The sequence below is a fragment of the Megascapheus bottae genome, chromosome 7 (genome assembly GCF_031878675.1).
Source record: "Megascapheus bottae isolate mThoBot1 chromosome 7, mThoBot2.hap1, whole genome shotgun sequence".
NCBI lineage: Eukaryota > Metazoa > Chordata > Mammalia > Rodentia > Geomyidae > Megascapheus > Megascapheus bottae.
This window is the reverse complement of record NC_143515.1, coordinates 22,954,471-22,975,300: the sequence shown is the minus strand read 5'-3', so window position 1 is coordinate 22,975,300 and position 20,830 is coordinate 22,954,471. Positions and strand designations below refer to the sequence as shown.

Here is a 20,830-nt window from a genome sequence, read left to right as displayed (position 1 = left end):
TATTACAGGCATGTACCACCACGTGTGCCTTCATTTTTTCTGTTTTTTTTTTCTTTAAGTATGTACCATGCTAGGGTTGTGTTCCTGTGGTAAACAGCTGGCTGCACACTCCAGAGGCACCCTGGGTTCAATACCCGGTACCAGAAATGAAACCTTTGTGTGTATGTGCAGTAGCCTTAGAATATATTTTTAGTCGGCATGAAGGTTTTTTTTTTTTCTTTGTCCAAAATGACTTTACATTGCTATTTTCCCATTTAGTCCAGTGTCTTCCAGGAATTTTTGTTCAGGATGACAAAAGTGAACTTAATGAAAGAAATTCTTTCAAATATGTGGTGTGCCTTAAATAATTTTTTTGTTATAAGCTCAGAACATGGTTGTGAGATCAGGCTCTGCACCTGGCGCCTTACGGGCACCCAATAATCTCAGTTATTGTCCTGGTTAAGACAGAAGCTTACTCGAGACCAATAGTTCCAGGCAATAGAGGTGACCTCATATTATACAAAGAAATTTTAAAATAAATTGTGCGGGGGGGGCACAGTATGGTTAGCTTCCCAAGCATAGTTATTTTACAGCGACAGTACAGCGGGCCCTCGAGCTGGACTGGCCACGCCCAACCCCTCGTCCTTCCGGCTCCTTCCGCCGGCGGGCGGCTCCGTCTGCGACTGCGCGGGCAGAGCGCCGCCAGCGAGCGAGCCGACATGGCCGCCTCCATCCTGGCGGGCGCGCGGAGAGCAGCTTCAGGTCAGTGGGGAGCGGCTGCTCCTGTGTGCCTTCACCAGGCGGTCAGGGGGCCCAGGTGGGGCGGGCATTTCGTTTGGAGGTTTCCGGGAAACGCAGGCTCGTCTCTGGAGCAGGGGGCGGGGCGGGGCGGCCGCCCTCTGACTTGGGTCCTGGCCTGGCACCGCACGGGAGGCACAGTGCTCTGCGGTCCCCCCCTGGCTTCCCTGGAGAACGGGACTGAGTAGTGGCGGAAGGCGGGTCGCCAGGAGGTGGGGGGAGGGGAGAGTAGGACCCCCAAACTCCACCTTTCTAACTTAGAACACTCGGACGAGATTGATTGATTGAGATTTTTTTTTTTTTTAGATAGAGGTTTTTGTTGTTGTTTATTTTTACCAGTCTTGGGTCTTGAACTCAGGGCCTGGACACTGTCCTGAGCTTCTTTTTGCTCAAGGCTAGAGCTCTACCACTTGAGCCTCAGCACCACTTCCAGCTTTTTCTGTGTATGTGGTACAGATGAATTGACCCCAGGGCTTCATGCATGCCAGGCAAGCCCTCTACCACTAAGCCACATGAACCCAGCCCTAGATCTTTATGAGTGTCCATTAACTTCCTTAATTTTGGATTCTGCAGTTGTAAAGTGGAGATGGTACTACCTACCATACCTCCACTTTAAACGTTTTTTGGGGGTGATTAATTTGAGATAAGACTCTGTCAGGGGCTGGGAGTTTGGCCTAGTGGTAGAGTGCATGCACCAAGACTCAGGTTTGATTCTTTTATAGAAAAAAGCTGGAAGTGGTGCTGTGGCTGAAGTGGCAGACCATTAGCCTTGAGAAAAAAGCCCAAGGACAGTGCTCAGGCCCTGAGTTCAGGCCTCAGGACTGGCAAAAAAAAAAATCAGATTTTTCTGCCCAGGATAGCTTCAGACCATGTACCTCAGATCTTAACCTCTTGATGACAGGCATGAACCACCACACACCCAGTTTAAAACAATTTTATTTAGATAGAATTTACATGCTACAAAATTACTCATTTTATGTGTGCAATTTGACAGTTTTCAGTAAGCTTAGCGAGTTATACAACTATCAGAGTTGAGTCTTAAGACATTTTCATCATCTTGTAGCACTTCTTTAAGTGTATTTTAACATGGTCTCAAAGTATGCCTGGAGTCAGAGCTCTGTATGAGATTCCAGTTTGCTTAGAGGCCACGTGGGACAGATTGATCAAGAGGACTGCATCTAAACCGCATTGCTTTCTGCAATCTGCCAGCCACCCTGCCTCATTTCCACTACTTTCAGAAGCAATCTGTCATACAGTCAGGCAAGGAGGTGTAGCCTCAGTAGGTTTGGTCCACACTCCCTTACCTATCTTTATTTCAGCCCTGGCCCTTTTGCTAACCTTTTGCTAAGGTTGTTGATCCCTCTGAGAAGCATTTCAATGTCTGAACAACAGTGGCACTGAGTGTAACAGTTCTGTCTCTAGAGCCTAAGATCTAGGGGGTTAGAATAAAGCAGTAAGATCTTGAGGCTAGAAGTTAATCCCATACATACCTTGTGCCCTCGTACAGTACATAAGAGCTAGGACATGCCAAACTGAATTATGGGATGTTTGTAGAATCTTTTTTTTAATTTGTGTGTGTGTGTGTGTGTGTGTGCGCATGTATGTGTGTGCGCGTGCACGTGTGCACACTTGCGTGCTTGTACTGGGGCTTGAACTCAGCCTTTTTCATTCAAAGATGATGCTCTACCAGCCACATCTCACTTCTGGGCTTTTTGCTGGTTAACTGGAGATAAGATTTTCTTTTTTTTTTTTATTGTTATTAGTAAAAGGGTTACATGATATTTGCCAGATAGAAGGTGCATTAATTCACATACATTGATACCCTTTCACATGTCTTGGTACCCATCCCCCCCCCCCCCCCCCCCCCCCCCCCCCCCCCCCCGAGATAAGATTTTCTTAAATTGTTCTGCCCAGGATAACTTGGAGCTGGGATCCTCAGATCTCAGCTTCCTGAGTAGCTCTGATTATAGGCTTGAGCCACTTGCACCTGGGTAGAATTTCATAAATTTTCAAAAATTCCTTGAACATATAAAATGAGTAACTATAGGGGCCGGGAGTTTGGCCTAGTGGTTAAAGTGCTTGCCTAGCATGCATGAAGACCCAGGTTTGATTCCTCAGTACCACATACATAGAAAAAAGCCGGAAGTGGTGCTGAGGCTCAAGTGGTAGAGCTCTAGCCTTGAGAAAGTCCAAGGACAGTGCTCAGGCCCTGAGCTCAAGCCCAGGACTAGCAAAAAAAAAAAAAAAAAAAGAATGAGTAACTATATAATATGTAAGTCATAACTCTATAAAGTTGGTTTAAAAAAAAAAAAATCCAGAGCTGGGTGTTTGGCCTAGTGGTAGAGTGTTTACTGAGCATGCACAAAGGCCCAAGTTTGATTCCTTGGTACCACATACATAGAAAAAGTCAGAAGTGGTGCTGTGACTCAAGTGGTAGAGCTCTAGATTTGAGAAAGCCCAAGGACAGTGCTCAGGCCCTGAACTCAAGCCAAAACTGGCAAAAAAAAAAAAAAAAAAAAAAAAAGAAAAGAAAAGAAAAAGAAAAAACAAACAGCAATGAATCTGATGCTTAGGACCTTTTATTACATATCACATATGTTTTGATGCGTTACTTAATTTTAAATATTTGGATGCATATTTTAGAAACTTACATTAAGTATATACTTTTCTCTACAGGAATCTTTCGGCCTCTTAGTGTTTTGGCATCTTCAACCTATGGAAACTGTGCCAAGAATGTCTGCCTTAATTCTGCTCTGCTCCCCAGCCATTTCAGTCATATTCAGACACCAGTTGTTTCCTCTGCTTCCCAGCTTGTCACATCTGTCAGAAATCTGACATGTGGGCATACTACAACAGTCCTTAATAGGTAAACATGGTACATAGCATTTTAAATTTCTTAAATCTTCATGCCTGGGATGGGAGTGTGGCAATAAAATGTTTTGCCTGGGATGTAAGGCTCTGGAATGAATGAATGAATGAATTGCCTGAAAGACATGTTAGAAATCCATGATATTCTTTGCCTACCTGCAGTTTATTGATATGAACATATCTAGCTTCCTGCAACAAGAACTAATAGGTAGAGAACACCACCCCCCCTTTTTGCAGTGCTGCTCATTGAACCCAGGGCCTTGTGCAAGCTACGAAAGTACACTGTATCACTACTGTGCCTTTCTCCAGGGCTCACTTTCAGTGTTGTGTATATGCTTTCCTGGATGGAAGCTGTCTGGAGAAGTGGAAATGAACAAACAAGGCTGGACAAGGTATAGTCTTCATGAAGTCAGCAAATAGTTAAGCACTTCTAGGTGTCTGGCATCGTACTTGGCAGAAAGGACACAAAAATAAGTAAATCGAAATCCTCAAGGAGTTTTGTTTTGTGTGCTGGTCCAGGGCTTAAACCCAGGGCCTGGGTGTTGTCCCTAAGCTTTTTCACTTAAGGATAATACTCTGTCATTTGAGTAATAACTCCACTTGTGAGTTTTTCTTAATTAGAGGTAAGAGTCTTATGGATTTTCCTGCCTGGGCTACCTTTGAACTATGTTCATTAGATCTCAGCTTCCTGAGTAGCTAGGATTACAGTAGTGATCCATAGGCCCCTGCCCTCAGGAATTTATAATGTGGTGAGCAGATAGGTAAGAAATCAGGTGGTTAACAGTGAAACTCCTTACTTCACATAACATAATAGAAGATTATTTCTTGGTAGTGAAGAGGAGGATTTTATTTTTGGTGCTAGAGGTCAAGCCTATTGCTTTGTATGTGATCAGCACATGGTCTGATACTGCGTTACATTCCTGGGCAACTGGATAGCTGCTTTATCTTTTTTTGCCAGTCCTGGAGCTTGAACCAGGGCCTGGGCATTGTCCCTAAGCTGCTTTTGCTCAAGGCTAGCACTCTACAACTTTGAGCCATAGCACTATTCCTGGCTTTTTCTGTTTATGTGGTACTAAGGAATCAAACTCAGGGCCTCATACATGCTAGACAAATACCACTAAGACACAATCCCAGCTTCTTTTTTTTTTTCTTTAAACAGGGTTTGAACTCGGGCCTTTGCACTTGCCTGACCAGGCACTCTGGCACTGCCCCCAACCTGAGACATTTGCTATTCTTATTTGTGTCATGACTCATTTGTATTAAAAGCTCCAATCCAGTGGAGCAGCATCTATAAACACTGGATCTAAATAAACACAATGAGTTTTCGTATTCAGACAGTCTGATTTCTGAGTTATGTTTCTAAATTATATTTTAGAGTGGTCCCTTTGGTTCCCAGTGTCCTGAAGATGCCAGTCAGAACTGTCACATACTGCAGTACAAAAAAAGGCAAAAGAAAAACTGTAAAAGCTGTCATCGATCGGTTTCTTCGACTTCATTCTGGCCTATGGTTAAGGAGGAAGGTGAGTCATTATACTATTACCTGACTAAAAAAGAGGGAGAGTAGGCTATTAAGACATTGCAGAGTTCATTGATCCTATTTGTGACTTGTCTTTGCCTATCTTAGCAGTAGCTTTTACATTGCTATGCCTTAATACCAGCTGACAGGCATCTCTGAATCCATGCAAATAAGGTGCAAACATTAGTTAAAAAAAAAAATATATATATATATATACACACATATATGTACATAGGGAGACAGAGAGAGGGAGGGAGGGAGGGAGAGCGGGAGAGCGCTTGGCACTGGTGGCTCACACCTGTAATCCTAGACACTCAGGAGACTGAGATCTGAGGATCACTGTTTCAGAGCCAGCCCAGGCATAAAAGTCCATGGAAAGCCAGGCACGGTGGCTCACGTCTGTAATCTCAGGAGGCTGAGATCTGAGGATCAGGGTTCAAAGCCAGCCCTGGCACAAAAGGACCTGGGACTCTTACCTCCAATTAACCTCTAGAAAATGGGAAGTGAGGCTGTGGCTCAAGGGGTAGGGCAGTAGCCTTGAGCTGTAGAGCTCAGGGGCAATGGCCAGGCTGAGTTCAAGTCCTATGACCCACAAAAAAAAAAAGTCCATTGCTTGTCTCCAGTTAACCACCAGAAAACCGGAAGTGGCACTGTCGCTCAGTGTAGTACAGGGCTAGCCAGACCCAGAGTTCAAGCCCTGTGACCAACGGGGGGAAATATATATATATATATATATATATATATATATATATATATATATATATGACATTGTAATTATTTCCTACACTAATAAGAAGCTGAAGTTCAAATAGTTGAGTTCTGTGTTTGAACCATAAGACCACATTTCTTTCCTTTTATTATCCTACCAGTTTTAAGTTCAGGTCCCTGTCTGGCCCTCAATAAAAAGAAGTGGGTTCTTTTTGCCTTCCTTTCTGTTAGATCTATAGTACTGGAGTTAGTATAAAGAAAATGATCATAATAACTTGCCCCAGTTCAGCATGGCATTCACAGAATGGCCTGGTTCATCAAAATTTCTTCTAAATTATATTAGTATATAAATGAAAATGTCATGGAGGCTACAAAATTATAGATGAAATGAAATTTTTTTTTTTTTTTTTTGCCAGTCCTGGGCTTGAGCTCAGGGCCTCAGCACTGTCCTTGGACTTTCTCAAGGCTAGAGCTCTACCACTTGAGCCTCAGCACCACTTCCGGCTTTTTTCTATGTATGTGGTACCGAGGAATTGAACCCGGGTCTTTATGCATGCTAGGCAAGCACTTTAACCACTAGGCCAAACTCCCGGCCAGGATGAAATGAATTTTAACTGAACATTGTATGCTTGTTTGTATATAAATACCAAAGATAAAAACATTGTACAATTAATTTGTTAATGAAAGAAAGTTTTTTTGGTCAGTCATGGGCTTGAACAGGGCCTGGGCACTGTCTTTGGGCTTTCTCAAGGCTAGAGCTCTGCCATTTAAGCCATAGTACCACTTCTGCTTTTCTATGTATGTGTTACCAAGGAAGCACTCTACCACTAGGCCAAATTCCTGGCCAGGTGTGAAGTATACTTTTTTTTTTTTTTTTTTGCTAGTCCTCGGGCTTGAACTCATGGCCTGACCACTGTCCTTGGACTTTCTCAAGGCTACTGTTCTACCACTTGAGCCATAGCACCTCTTCTGGGTAATTTCTATTTATGTGGTACTGAGGAATCAAATCCAGGTCTTCATGCATGCTAGGCAAGCACTCTTACCACTAGGCCATGCTCCTGTGCCAGAGCTTTTGTGCTCAAGGATAATGCTGTACCACTTTGAGCCACAACACCGTATCAGTATTCTGGTACTTAATTGGAGTCTCGTGGACTCGCTTAGCCAGGCTGGCTTTGAACCACCAGAAAACTGGAAGTGGTGTTGTGGCGCAATGTAGTAGAATGTTAGCCTGGAGCTGAAGAGCTCAGGGACAGTGCCTAAACCCAGAGTTCAAATCCCCAAAAGTATTTTTATCCAGATAGCTCTAATTTTTGTCTCCTTTACAGTACTCATGCATCATCCTCACTTTAGGAAAGTTGGTGAATGTGTGGCCAAGAATTCATTTTTAGCTCTTAGATTTCATTTTTCTACTTCTCTATGAAATTGTTCTTTAATTTGTAAAGGAATAACAGTATGTTGTAACTAGGTGCTAATGGCTTATACCTATAATCCTACCAAGGCTAAGCTCTTGGTTGGAAGCCAGACAACTCAGGAAAGTTCCTGAGACTACTTCCAGAAGACTGGAAGTAGAGTGCAGTTCAAGAAATAGAATGCTAGCTTTCAGCAAAAACACTCAGAGACATTGCCTAAGCCTTTAGTTCAAGTCCCAAGACTGGCATTAAAAAAATTTGTTGCAGGGTGCAGTGGCCCACCCCTATAATCCAGGAGGCTGAGATCTGAGGATCATGGTTCAAGGCCAGCCCGGGCACTAAAGTCCATAAGACTCTTATCTCCAATTAACCACTAGAAAACTGGAAGTGGTGCTGTGGCTAAAGAGCTCAGGGACAATGCCCAGGCCCAGAATTCAAGCCCCACGACTGTCAAAAATAAAAATAAAAAAAGTTTGTTGTTGGGCTGAGAGTTTGGCCTAGTGGTAGGGTGCTTGCCTAGCATGCACAAAGACCCGAGTTTGATTCCTCGGTACCACATACATAGAAAGAAAGCCAGAAATGGTGCTGTGGCTCAAGTGTTAGAGCTCTAGCCTTGAGAAATTCCAAGCACAGTGCCCAGGCCCTGAGTTCAAGGCCCAGGACTGGCCACAAAAAAATGTTGGTTGTTGAAAATTGCTAAAGAATGGGCCAGGAGTTTGGCCTAGTAGAGTGCTTGCTTAGCATGCACGAAGACCTGGGTTTAATTCCTCAGTATCATATACGTAGAAAAAGCCAAAAGTGGTGCTGTGGCTTAAGTGGTAGAGCGCTAACCTTGAAGAAAGCCCAAGCATAGTGCTCAGGCCCTGAGTTCAAGCCCCAGGACTGAGGGGAAAAATTGCTAAAGAAGTAAGATAATGCATGAAATGTTAGCTGTTATATATCATTACCTTGTTCTTTGCCAGTCACAACTGGTTTAGTTCCCTCCTTCCCTTCCTTCCTGTCTTCCTGATGCCTAGTGTTCTTGAACTCATGGGACCAAGGTATGCTCCCAAAGAGCTGGTTGTGATTAGATGTTGTTGTTTTTTGAGTCAGGGTCTTCTTAAGTAAATCAGAGTAGCCCCAGACTTTTGATCCTCTTTTGTTAATGCAACATTAGGCTTGTGAATTCACATAATCTTCCAAAATATTAAATTATTTACTGGTACTTCTTTTTCAAACTACACCTGCCTTTTCTCCCAACTGCCCAGGGATGAAAAACATCCCAGCCTCAATAGAAATCGGGGTTTTTGTTCCTTTCCCATTGGTCCCATAAACCATGAATTATTAATATTATCTGTTGTTTTCTTCATAATGTTTTGCATGTCTTTTAATATTACCTCACAGGCTGGCTATAAGAAAAAATTATGGAAGAAGACAAGTGCAAGAAAAAGACGCTTAAGGGAAATGGTGTTCTGCAATAAAACGCAGAGTAAAATGTTAGATAAAATGACAACATCTTTCTGGAGGAGGCGGAACTGGTATGTTGATGATCCTTACCAGAAGTACCATGATCGAACAAACCTGAAAGTGTAAATCAGAAAGTTCACAATTTTTCAATTATTAATTGTGTATGTGTGTATATTGATGCCTGCAAAAATAAAGCATAAAACTGGGTGTAAATTGTATGAACTTGCTATGTAAATTTAGGAAAAATAGATAGTGGAAAAAAGTGTGATGAGATTGATAATTAAAATTATTGTAATTAATATACTGTATACAGTTAAAACTCAGTGGATTAGACATTCAAGTTTATATTATTTTTACAAAATGGAAATGACTGCATTGGAACAAGTTGTTTAGATTAGACTTAATTAGTTGTAAGGTATCTCTCTTTTTTTTGTTGTTGTCAGTTGTGGGGCTTGAACTCTGGGCCTGTGTGCTGTGCTGTCCCTAAAGCTCTTCTGCTTAATGCTAGCCCTCTACCACTTTGAGCCGCAGCACCACTTCCGGTTTTCTGGAGGTTAAAATTGGAGATAAGAGTCTTACAGACTTCACTTCCATGCCCTTGATGGCATCAAATGAACCATGATCCTCAGATCTCAGTCTCAGGTGTAAGCCGTCAGTGCCCAGCACAAGGTATCTCAGATGAGGAAAACCATCACAAGTCAGGAAAGGTAGAAAGCTAGCTCAAACACTGTGTCATATTTTTAAAAATAGAAGCCTGGACCAGGCACAATGGCTCTCGCCTATAATCCTAGCTACTCAGGAGTCTGAGATCTAAGGACCAAGGTTTAAAGCCAGCCTGAGCACTAAAGACCCTGAGACTCTTATCTCCAATTAACCACTAGAACACTGAAAGTGGTGCTGTGCTCTAGAGGTAGGGCAGTAGCTTTGAGCTAGCGAGCTCAGGGACAGCACCCAGGCTCAGAGTCCAAGGCCCATGACTGACAACAACAAGAGCGACAAAACATGCCTGGCAACTCAGGAGCCACCTCTTCAGCTGGATCCATGAAGCCTGGATCTCTCCTGTATGTCAGGGAAGGCAGAGGTGAATAGTGGTGCTCATCAGTAGGGGATTTTATGCTGCTCTAGACAGGGGCACTCTACCTTGTCCACTCCACCACATATACCAATCTCTGATTCACAGCTTCTGCTTTTACTGTTCTGCTCCAATGTAATATCTTTAAGGCTTTTTTGGGGGGTGGGGGAAGGAGTGGGGAGCCTTAGTGTACTTTGTTGGGACAGGACTGGCAAGCAGGGCCTCAGCATGCAGAAATGGGCCGATGGACACACTGTTTAGGAGTGATTTCACAAATAGAATTTTTGTTTTTGGATAGGATAGCTTATTAAAATTAATCCTATAGTGTGACAGTAAAACAGCTTTTGTTAGAAAGCTTGAAAGGTCACCTGTGTGACCTTCAAGTACTAGATAGTGTATCCACATATATGGATAATGTATAAAACATCTATATAGCCACAATACTGGGTACATAGCTGCAAAACTCAATATCATACCAACCTTGCAAAGAAGATACCATTTGACTTACCCCTAGTTTAAATTTGATAAAACTAAAGCCTGAAGTGAATCACCACTCTGTGGCAAGTAAATTACCACAGAGTATGGCTGTTATGTTCCCAAACCCCAATCTGATTCCTTGGAACTGTATATTTCGCTCAGCTGTCTTAACAGTATAAAAATATTGCCTTTAGTCAACAAATGACTGTAGTCACATTGAAGTTCTCTATAATTCATAACACTTGCAACTCAGCTTTTAAATTTTATAACTTTCTGGTGGGAATCTTGTTCCACTGACATTCATCCTATCCTAAATGAATTCCTCTCCAGCCTTTCTTCCCCTCTTTTTCCTTGCTCAAGACTAGCATTCTATCACTTGAGCCACAGCGAAACTTCTGGCTTTTTCTGTGTATGTGGTACTGAAGAATCAAACCCAGGGCTTCATTCATGCTAGATAAGCACTCTACCACTAAGCTACATTCCCAGTCCCAGCTTCTTTCCTCTTGCTACTTGTGTCAAAGCAAAGAAAATTAACTTGTATTTAACTAATGTTTTCTGAACCTCCAGCAAAGAATGGAGCTTGAGTATACTGGCTCCTGTTTTTAAGACAAGGGCTACCGAGGATAAGGACTGACTTCATTATCTACAGTGCCCTGCACGTATGCTACCCTGCCCTCCCCTGTGCTGTACAGGTGCTCACCCCACTGAAGATGAAGAAACACTAAAAGGAACAAAATGACCCACCAGTGTCTTACTTTCAATAGGATTAAAACTGCCATCAATGAATTTGTGTTTTCAGTTACCCAGTTTACCCATTCTAAAGCTGTGAAAGTCACTCAGGTAGGTTTATGTTTGTGTAATCAAACCATTTCAAAATATGTATTTTTGGGGGGGAGGATGTCAGTTGTAGGGTTTGAACTCAGGGCCTGGGCTCTGTTCCAGAACTTTATCACCCAGGGACAATGCTTCCACTTTGAGCCATAGCAACACTTCTGGTTTTCTGCTGGTCAGTTGTAGATAAGAGTCACACACTTTGCTGCCTGGGCTGGCTTTGAGCCACAATCCCTAGATCTCACCCTAGGTTTACAAGTGTGAGCTGCTATTTTTTTTTTCCCTAGTCCTAGGGCTTGAACTCAGGGTCTGAGCACTGTCCTTGGGCTTTATCAAGGCTTGCACTCTACCACTTGAGCCACAGTGCCACGTCTGGCTTTTTCTGTGTATGTTGGTACTGATAATTAAGCCTCGGGCTTTGGGCTTTGTGCATATTATGTAAACACTACCACTAGGCTACACTGCTGGTCCTGCTATTTTTTTTTTTATTTTTTTTTTTTTTGCCAGTCCTGGGGCTTGAACTCAGGGCCTGGGCACTGTCCTTGGACAAGTAGATTCTGCCACTTGAGCGACAGTACCACTTCCAGCTTTTTCCATGGATGTGGTTCTGGGGAATCGAATCCAAGGCTTTTGCATGCTAGGTTAGCATGTTACCTACCACTAGGCCATGCTCCTGGCCTTTTTTTTTTCCCATATATTTTTTATTGTAATTAAGAGAAGGGTTACATTATGTCCACCAGATAGAAGGTGCATTACTTCACATACATTAATACCCTTTCTCATGTCTTGGTCCCCATTTCCCTCCCCCCCCCGCTTTTTTTTAATCACAGTAATTTTATGCAGTGAGCATGGGGCTAAGTCTCTAGCCAGATAGGGGTTGAGCACTAGCTTCTAATCCTTGTGACCTTTCATTTAAAAAAAAAATACTTTTCTTCATAAACCCAGCACTACAAAAAATTTTTTAAAGAAAAATGTTTAAGACTTTATTCAAGATGTATATCAGGCATTATAACAAAACAGCAGAACTTCAGCCTTTGGAATACTGTAATTTTACATCCTTGTAATACACAGTCCAGTCTACTATTTAATTCTAGATCCTTCTATGGAGAATCAGAAATAAGCTTGAGGAAGTGTGCGCAGTCACCATCCAGAGCATATGTTATGGGATAATAAAGCACATCCCTCGCCATTTCAAATACTGAGCAGGTGAACCCAGAAGCCTTACCAATAGTCGTGGTGGGCTGTACTGCTCAGCACAAACACATGGACAGTTTACCATGGAAGACACATGGTGAAGGCCAGCTAAGTGAGCAAGCTGTTCACACAAAGCCAGGAGGGATTATGACAAAGCTCTCCAGTGGATAAGCATAAGACCACATCTCACCGCCTCAGAAATGGAACAGGTAGTCAACGGCAAGGAACAAAAAAAATTATGACATGGGGAAAATTACAGACTTTTGAACTGGCAGTTTGTAAACAGCCTGTGTCTGTGAATCCATAAAAACATTCATATTTTTTTTCTCCTCTAGATAGAACACCACGCCACTAAGTGTACACAGATAGGCATTCACATTTTATGTAAATCCATACACAAATATACAGCTTGTCAGATAAGTAAACACGTGATGCCAGAAAGAACTGACAGTTTCTCTCACTTGTAGAATGGGTCTTTGAGAGACATCTATTTCCTCATCAACACTTGAAGGAAAAATAGATACATTTACATTAAGACAACAGTTTGGATACCTTTGTGATTTTTAAATCTTGAATGAGAAGTAATACAGCATGTCTGAGTAGAGTGTCGTCAAACTGTTTTTGGCATAGTTGAGTGCAAATTTGATAGTCTAGCCTTGTTAGAATTTTCCATTGTAAAGTGATGAAAATATAATAAGATTTAAAACTCTACTGCTAAAGGCATTTTGCTAAAAAGCTGCTTAAGCTTCTCTCCCCTCCTCCCCCATTGGTTTCTGATAATTATGAGTACTCCCAACTAAGAGAGTAAACATATGGTAAAGAATGTTTTTCCTGTCTGGAGCTATTTGGTGAGCTTGAAAGAGAACAGATTTTCTGTCCTTCCTAACAGATTCAATATTGACAGGTGTGGGACAATACAGTGAGCAGTACAGCCACAAATTTGCTTTTAAGCTTCTATTCTTAAATCCTTTTTATAAATTACAAAATCACCTTCAGAGGAATTATGGAAAGGTGGTATTAAATACGTATGCCAGGGCAGCAACTAAACCCTTTGTGAAGTGGCTAAGATCCAGCGAATGCATCCTGAGCAAAGGCCATCGATGCATGTTTGTGTAGCTAAGTAACGGAACAGGTCTGATTAGGCCTGTCTGTTGTCGGTTGACAGCTCTATGTGGCATGTAACACTAATCATCTGGGCATATCTATGAACAGACACAATCCAAATACGAGTAACTGGGTTGTGACCATTGCATGCATTACACTGAAAGAAAACATCAACTCTTAAGCACAAATACACTAGTCCTACATTTTGGCTCAGCTCCCAGAAGTCAGGGCAGCTACCTCAAATCACAATGTCATCTAAACCAGATTCTTCCCAAAGTTTTTGATGTCTTTATTCTACTAAGCAATCCTGGCATTTAGAAAATGCCTCAAATCCTAGAGTGTCACAAGTATAAGTCCACTCACATTCCACACAGGTAAAGAAGAGGACTGAGGACTGGGTACCTTAAGCTGCCCCTAAATCTTAAGAGCCTTTCCAGAACTTGCCATTCCAAAACTTGTATTGTTACACATACATATCATATATTTTAACACTATCTGAAACAACGCATAGTTCTAGCTTTGTGTGTTTGTTTTTGCTTAGTGTTCTCTAAAAACAAGGTGCTCAGATTGTAGGTTCCTCTACGTGAGTTGCAGCACTCATCACTATGAAGAAAGTCACTATCTGTGAATCTCCAAGCCCAATACATTTTGAAAGGACTCGGGAATCCCCAATCCTGATTGCCAAGGAAGAGTTGAGCTCCCTGACTCTTCCCTTATCCTTGAATGATTCCCCAGCCTCCCACCAATACCCATGCCGGTTGCTAAGATGCAGCCTCTCCTCTCCTGACCTCCCTCGGTTGACTACATAAGCATCTGAGCAGGGTGGTCCATCTTCCTGCAGGAAAAGGGGCTCTACTGACTTGGATTTGGGACCTTTATAAGCACATGGGAGCCATTGTCCAGAACCAAAAGTGTTTGTTTATATTTCCTTTTTTTTTTTGTTTCCTCAGCTATTAGAACCACTGGCAGCATTTGTGAATTGATTATATAAAGCCAAAAGCCATAAATCTGTACATTGTAGTCCAAAATATTAGTACCAAGAACAAAAGGTTTTAAAAAAAAACTGCTTCATTTGCATTTACAGAACTAAAAACTAAATATGCAACAAATAAATTACAAATGTACATCTCAGCAGCATAGGGGTGATGTTGCTTGCATTTCTAAAAACACTGCCGTTTGTAAAGACAATCCAATTGTGGAAGATGGCTAACCTCAGGAGACTTAAAGGCTCACCCCTGACCTCGCCCTTTTGGCTCTCCCCAGCAAAATTTTAAGGAAGGAAAAAGAGACAGCGACAGAGACAGAGACAGAGATGGAGAGAGACAGAAAGAGGGAGACAGAGATAGAAGAAAAAGAACAAATTTCTTAAAGGTGGAAGAGGGGAGCGAGCAAAGGCCATGTCTGTGAGGTTATACACTCAAAGCACACCCAGCCTGCGGATTTCTGTATTATTAATGACTAGCTCTTTAAGGCAGAGAAGAAACATTCTGGATCCAGTGTTGTTGGCTCATCTCATTCACTCACGTGGTTTCAGTGGCTGAGGATGAGGTACTTTTCTTCCTGAAGCGAGATCGAAGGGTTCTAGGCGGTGCCTGGTAGAGAAAACAGAAAAGGGCATCCTTCAGTGGGGCATGGGTGAGTTTTTTTGAAGACAGTACCTGGGGGTAGAGGAATGTTGACATCCTTAGCTCCTCACATGGTTGTGAGCTAGTGGGAAGAACTAAGGTCTTTCTCGGGTGTCCACAGCAGGAATCACACACTAGAGTTGCACCCCATACATCTGTGAAGCTGAACACACTTAGGTGACATCTCCCTCTTGAGTTCTTCATGTTCTCCTACTTCTTGAGGTCTCCCAAGGGAATGGCTGGCCTGAAAAGTGACACATCTTTCCTGTTTCTATCTCAGAAGCAAGTGATCTTAAGGAGTGACTCATAGAGAAATGCCTCCTCGCCTCGCCTGTTTCAGTTAGCTCCTTTGGGACCTGGTCTCTGTTTTCCTGGTACATGCTTTTAAGTTTTTATCATCCAGCTGCCAGTCCTCATTCTGGACGTGGAACCATTTACTGCACAGAAAAACCACACCACCAAGGCAAAGATCAGCTTCAAGTATCGTGGGGAACACCCCCCCATCCAGAGGATGCACACATTATAGGAGTTATGAAATGAAAGAAAGGGAAGGAGCTAGCATAACACGCAAAGGGTTCACAGAACTGGCTACAGCACTATCTACTTCCCATCCCTTATCCCTTTTTACTTCTCTAAAGCCAGAAAAAACAGTGTCTGTACTGTGTTCTTCCACATTCCTGTTCCTTCTGACCAAATAATCTAATTCTCCGGAGCTCCAAATTCTTCTGGGGAGAGTGAGGGGAAGGGGTGAAATTGTCCAAAAAGAAATATACTCTTTACCCCACCTGTGTAACTGTAACCCCTTTGTACATCACCTTTAGAATGATAATTTAAAAATTCTAAAGTCCTGGGCTAAACACTTGCTGAGCCCTTCTCCCCACTGCCCAAGCACACATAGCCAGAGTCCCAGCCTTGGTTCTTAGGACTGTTTCGTATGGCCTCAAGGCTAAGGCCTTTGCACCCAGTGCAAAGTATGTTCTCTTTTCTATCTCCCCACCAGACTGTGAACTTCCTGATTGCAAATCCATATACTGCTCACCCCCACTTTATGGTGTCTGTCTCCATGCCAGGCAGGCACATAGGAAGAGGGAATGAATCAAGCACAGAGCAGGCTCAGGTACTCACACAGGGTCCTTGGGTGGCAGCCTCGCCACAAGAAAGTGTCCACCACCAACCTAAGGATAGGACCAAGGCTCAGAAGCAGAGTAACTCACCTCCATAAGTCACCTCCCCCTTGACTCTTACAGTAAACAGAGAGCCATCTATACCCCCACTACATCCCTGCCCACACCCCCGGTATGCTTCATTCTTCCTAGGTCCTGGATGGGACTCCTCTGGTAAACAGAACTGATCCTCACAGGCCAGGTGTACAGGTCAGTGTTAGAGTGCTTGCCTGGTAGGTGGGAGGCCTTGGGTTTGATCCCTAGCACCACAAAAAGAAATGAAAGAATTGATCCTCATATACACTTAGCCTTGGAAAGGAATATGATGAGCTGAACACTGAGTGGTCCCAACTACCATCCCGTTCCCAGCAACCACTTGAGGATGAACAGGAAGACTGAGCCACCATATTTGTGTCATAAGCATTTCAATTTCATCTGACTCTCAGAGGCCTCTACTATCGGGACACTCAATTTGTTCCAGATTTGCAAATCAGCAAATATGGAACAGGAGAAGGAGCTAAGCAGGTAGAGGGGAAGTTTCTGAGGTCCCTGGATTCTGTTGGCTTTGCCCAAGCCAAAGAATGACAGTTGGTTTCCTACTTGCGTCACGATTAGGCTCAAGAGCTCCAGGTTCCTCCCTCCGCCTTCCAGAGCCCATCACATCCACAGTACCCATGTCATCTGGATTGAATTTGTACCAGAAATGGTGTCATGTCTTGGAGATAGAGTAGTGAATGAGCCTTGTGGATAAAAAACTGTCAATTAACATTCTGAATTTTTCTTCCACCAAAACACTTCTTTGAGTTGCTTTTCAGTGACCCACCATCTTAGGTTAATTGTTGATACTTAGGGGAAAAACAATCAAAAGCTAAATGCTTTACTATGTTTCCTAGAATTAGTTAGCCTGTCCATTTTAAAAATGATTTTATTAGCATATATTATTTGTACAAAGGGATTTCATTGTGCTATTTCTCTCCCCTATTACTCTTGCTCATGCCTTTCCATGCCCTCACCACATTTCTGATTGAAGCATTTCTGGTGAGGAGTAGGGAATGGGAAGAAGCCCCCAGCAAAGTACCTGCCCTCTGGGATCAGAAAGAAGAGTGAGGAGGAAGGTTCGTCTAAAATCTTTGCTATGTGCTTAACAGCTGGAATGCCTTTGGAAATTGTTACCCTGCCTATTTGATGTCACCTTAAGCACTTGAGAGATGTTGGATATTCCAACAAATGTGTCTCCTAGCACCCCCAGATCTCCAGGGCAAACGCCCTGGACAAACACATGCTCCAACCCACAGTCCCAGACACAGTATACCTCCAGGGGAAATTCCGTCTTTTTCGGTGTCTTATATTTGTACATGAACTCCAGCAGATCTTCCTCCTCCTCGTCAGAAAACGCCAGTGGGTTTTGAACCTGGTGGGGCTCCCAGGTCTTCACACCACCCTCATTCACATCTCCCTCAACCACTTAATGTCCATTTACAATCTACATGGAGGAGACAAAGTACAGCAAGGAGGGATCAGTGTGAAAAGGAGAAAAGGAGGAGGGGCAGGGCAAGGTTAGAGACAGCACCACAAGCCAGGCCTGTTAGGACAGCTGAGGTCCCATGTCTGTGGAAGTACCAGTCTATAAGGTTTCCAGCAAGGACGGGGCACAGTGGGGTGTTCAGAACTGTGAGAATGTAATTGTGAGGCAGACTAGATGATGCACACAGAAACAGCCATGGGCTCCAAATCTACTGAACAACTTCAAGGGGCACACTTCCCTAGGAGAAGCAGCAGCTGTCCTAAGATATGCCAAACCCTGCAGCTTGAAGCTCTGGACGCCACTTGAAGAATGCTTTGGAAAGAACCTCATTAGAAAGGAGAGGGGAGGTCTTCTTTAAGGAAGAACTGTGGTTCTCTATATAGTACATTTTACAAGCACTGTTGACAGAGCTTTATTCTGTATATTCAAACATTCTTCAAGAGACAGGCTGTAAAATGCCAGGAATAACCCTAAGTAAAACTATGCAGATTTGTCATTTCAAAGGCCCATCCTAGAAAAGCAAAGAAGCAATCTGAATGTAGATTCCCCTCACTACTCCAATAAAATGACAGACTCCTATTTCAGTTTTCCTTGAAGAAATCCACAGGAAAAGCTGGAGAATTAATTTTCATTGGATGCAATCTATTTGATGTTGCCTAGTCAGAAGGTTCTTAGTGTGAAGATGTAAAGCATTCTCTGCCTATACCAGCTTAATCTGACATCCACAGATGCATCTTTCTATGCTTTGCACCTTATTGTAACCTTGAGCTAAAGGGGCCTCAGCCCATCAAGTCCAACCACCCTAAGGTCTGAAAATAGAAACCTAAGTTCTTGCCTGGATACTCAAGACCTGTCAGCCCCAAACCTGCTTTTTCCATGAGCAGGGATCTGGCTGCACTCTAGTAATCAGAGGTATGAAATAAAGCTCACAACTGAATCTAGAGCAGCTTTTCTAATTTCTGCTGCCCTATCTACTAGTAGCCAGCAGGGGGCAGCATGAGGGCACTGTTGGCTGCAAAGACGAATGGTGGGTGGACAGAATGCACTGCTCAGAAGTCATTAAGGCCCCTTGTTGTTCTGTTGTTTTGTTTTTACTCTGCTTCTCTCAGCCTGTTTACTCCAAGTGTAGGTTATGCTTTTCTCTCTTCCCCTGCCCAAATCAGTTGGATTCTTTGGATCTTACTGAGTCTGAACACTATAATCCAGAGAGACTTTTCTGAAGTCTGTGGGCCTCCACAGCTTGAGGCCCCAACTGCACTTATCATCTATACCACAAGGCTTGTGTCAGATGCCCCGGTTATCATGTCCTATGTCAGTTCTCACTGCTTCAGCCCAACAGAAAACGTCCTTTGGTTGTAGGATCATGGCAGATTGTCCCTCATTCCCTCTGAACATCTGACTCAGGGTTGGGCACAATGGCTACTCATTCACTAAATTAAGTGGAACCCTGGCATTATCTCAAAGAGCTTAGATCTGCTCCACTCAGAACTTGACCCCAACCACCCAGGACATTCCTCTGGATACAGACAGATCTAGCCTGACAACAGGAAGAAGAGACAAGGATGCCCAGCACCTAAAGGTCCTGGATCAACACTGAACTCTAAAAACAGTCTGGCCAAGCTCCACCTAGCAACAAACCTGTATCGTGGAAGTGAACTTGTGTTCTGTCTAGCCTAGGCCTCTACATGTGCATATGCTGTTCTCTCTCAACCCATTCTGAGGCTTTCCCTATGCCAATCGCTGCGGCATGGAAGATCCTCAAGGATCTAACAATCTATCCCACTCACCAGGTCTGATGCACTGAGGCTGAGAAAACTTAGACACGGCAATAATAATAACCACCACCACCACCACCACCTTTGAGAATGTTTTCCACGGCATCCTTGAACAAGGACTATAGGGTTGAACTGAAATGATACTCTGGTCCCTAGCAGTCAGAATGAATCCACATAGGCAGGCAGGAGTTGAAACCGTTACTCTGCTGAGCAAAGCCTGGGGACAAGGTGGGCCAGCACAGGCAGCTAGGGCCGGAAGTTACAAAAAGGAGACTGCTAAATGGTACCGGTGGTTTACGTCTATAATCCTAGCTACTCAGGAAGCTGAGATCTGAGGATCAAGGCTTAGAGTCAGCCTGGGCAAGAAAAACTGTGAGACTCTTATCTCCCAACACTTTTTGCCAAGAGTGTTGTTTATAATACTCAATCTTACTCTTGGGACCCAAGAGCTAAGCCCCAGAGCCCCAGGGCACCACGGGCCCTGCATGTCCTAACTAATGGTGCTCATGCTGCAGTGGCTGTGAGGAAGCCCAGCTTCCCTGACCCTCCACAACCTGATGGCCCGCATTTGATGTTTTTGCTTCTCACCACATCTCATCTGTCCACTTCCTTCCCTCCAGCTCCATTCTTCTCACTTTGATTTACTATTTCATATGTGGTTGCACAGGCATACTCTATCCATTTTAGCACAGGGAGGAGGAGGAGGATCATACAACATGGCCTACTGAGTGCAACAGTACTCAGTACGGTTGAGTTGAGGTTGAGACCAATCCTCAGTGTTATTCCCACAGGTGAACTCCCACCTTGAAAGTACCCTGATGATCTCTGAGATGCTTTCTGTGGGAGCAGGGTCTCCCATATCGGTCATGGCCACAACTCCTCTGAGCCTGAAGTGACATAAGCACAGGCCTCACATTTGCAGAGCTGCCACAAAGGTGTCCAAGACTGGGTGGCCTCTAGGAAAGGATTCCTATTGTCTCCTACAGCAAAAGAGTGAGCAGCTAGCCCAATGTCAGCATGGTAGAGCAGGTAGGCCTCAAGCTCTACCTCTCCACCTCCACCTGAGGGTGAGGAGGGGAAACTGGGAGGCTAAGCCCTTTAAAGACCTGAGGGAGCCTCCAACGCAGCACAACACTCTCTGGTTAGCAAACACAGCCCCACAGCACACGCTGGGTTAATGGAAGGCGGCTAATGTGTGTGAGGAACATGCCTTTCTGGAACACTTACATCCGGATCCCCAGCAGCCACCGAGGAGAGAAAAAAGAACACAGATTAGCTCCACATCCTTGGGGATGGAAAACCCACAGAAACTATTCTGTCCCACGTGCTTAATTTTGAGG

General features: G+C 43.6%; 2 protein-coding genes across 2 annotated transcripts in view; one reads left to right on the top strand and one right to left on the bottom strand.

The window, feature by feature from the left end:
• Positions 1–634: 634 nt before the first annotated feature.
• On the top strand, positions 635–8,931 carry Mrpl35 (mitochondrial ribosomal protein L35). Its single transcript, XM_090336549.1, has 4 exons — positions 635–741; positions 3,454–3,643; positions 5,021–5,165; positions 8,662–8,931. The coding sequence occupies exons 1-4, from the start codon at positions 699–701 to the stop codon at positions 8,848–8,850; spliced, it is 567 nt and encodes a 188-aa protein (XP_090192675.1). The 5' UTR covers positions 635–698; the 3' UTR covers positions 8,851–8,931.
• A 3,123-nt stretch (positions 8,932–12,054) lies between these two features.
• Reep1 (receptor accessory protein 1) overlaps positions 12,055–20,830 on the bottom strand; it is a 106,414-nt gene continuing 97,638 nt past the window's right edge. The window contains exons 9-10 of the mRNA XM_090336548.1: positions 17,503–17,654; positions 12,055–14,994 (exon numbers count right to left, since the gene is read on the bottom strand). Coding sequence (XP_090192674.1) covers positions 14,923–14,994; positions 17,503–17,654 — 224 coding nt within the window. The 3' untranslated portion in view covers positions 12,055–14,922. The remainder of the gene's footprint in view (positions 14,995–17,502; positions 17,655–20,830) is intronic.

Coding starts and splice junctions, on each gene's coding strand:
- Mrpl35 (XM_090336549.1), top strand. CDS start 699: ATGGCCGCCTCCATCCTGGCGGGCGCGCGGAGAGCAGCTTCAG. Junction 3,644..5,020: donor ACTACAACAGTCCTTAATAG/GTAAACATGGTA, acceptor ATTATATTTTAG/AGTGGTCCCTTTGGTTCCCA. Junction 5,166..8,661: donor GCCTATGGTTAAGGAGGAAG/GTGAGTCATTAT, acceptor ATTACCTCACAG/GCTGGCTATAAGAAAAAATT.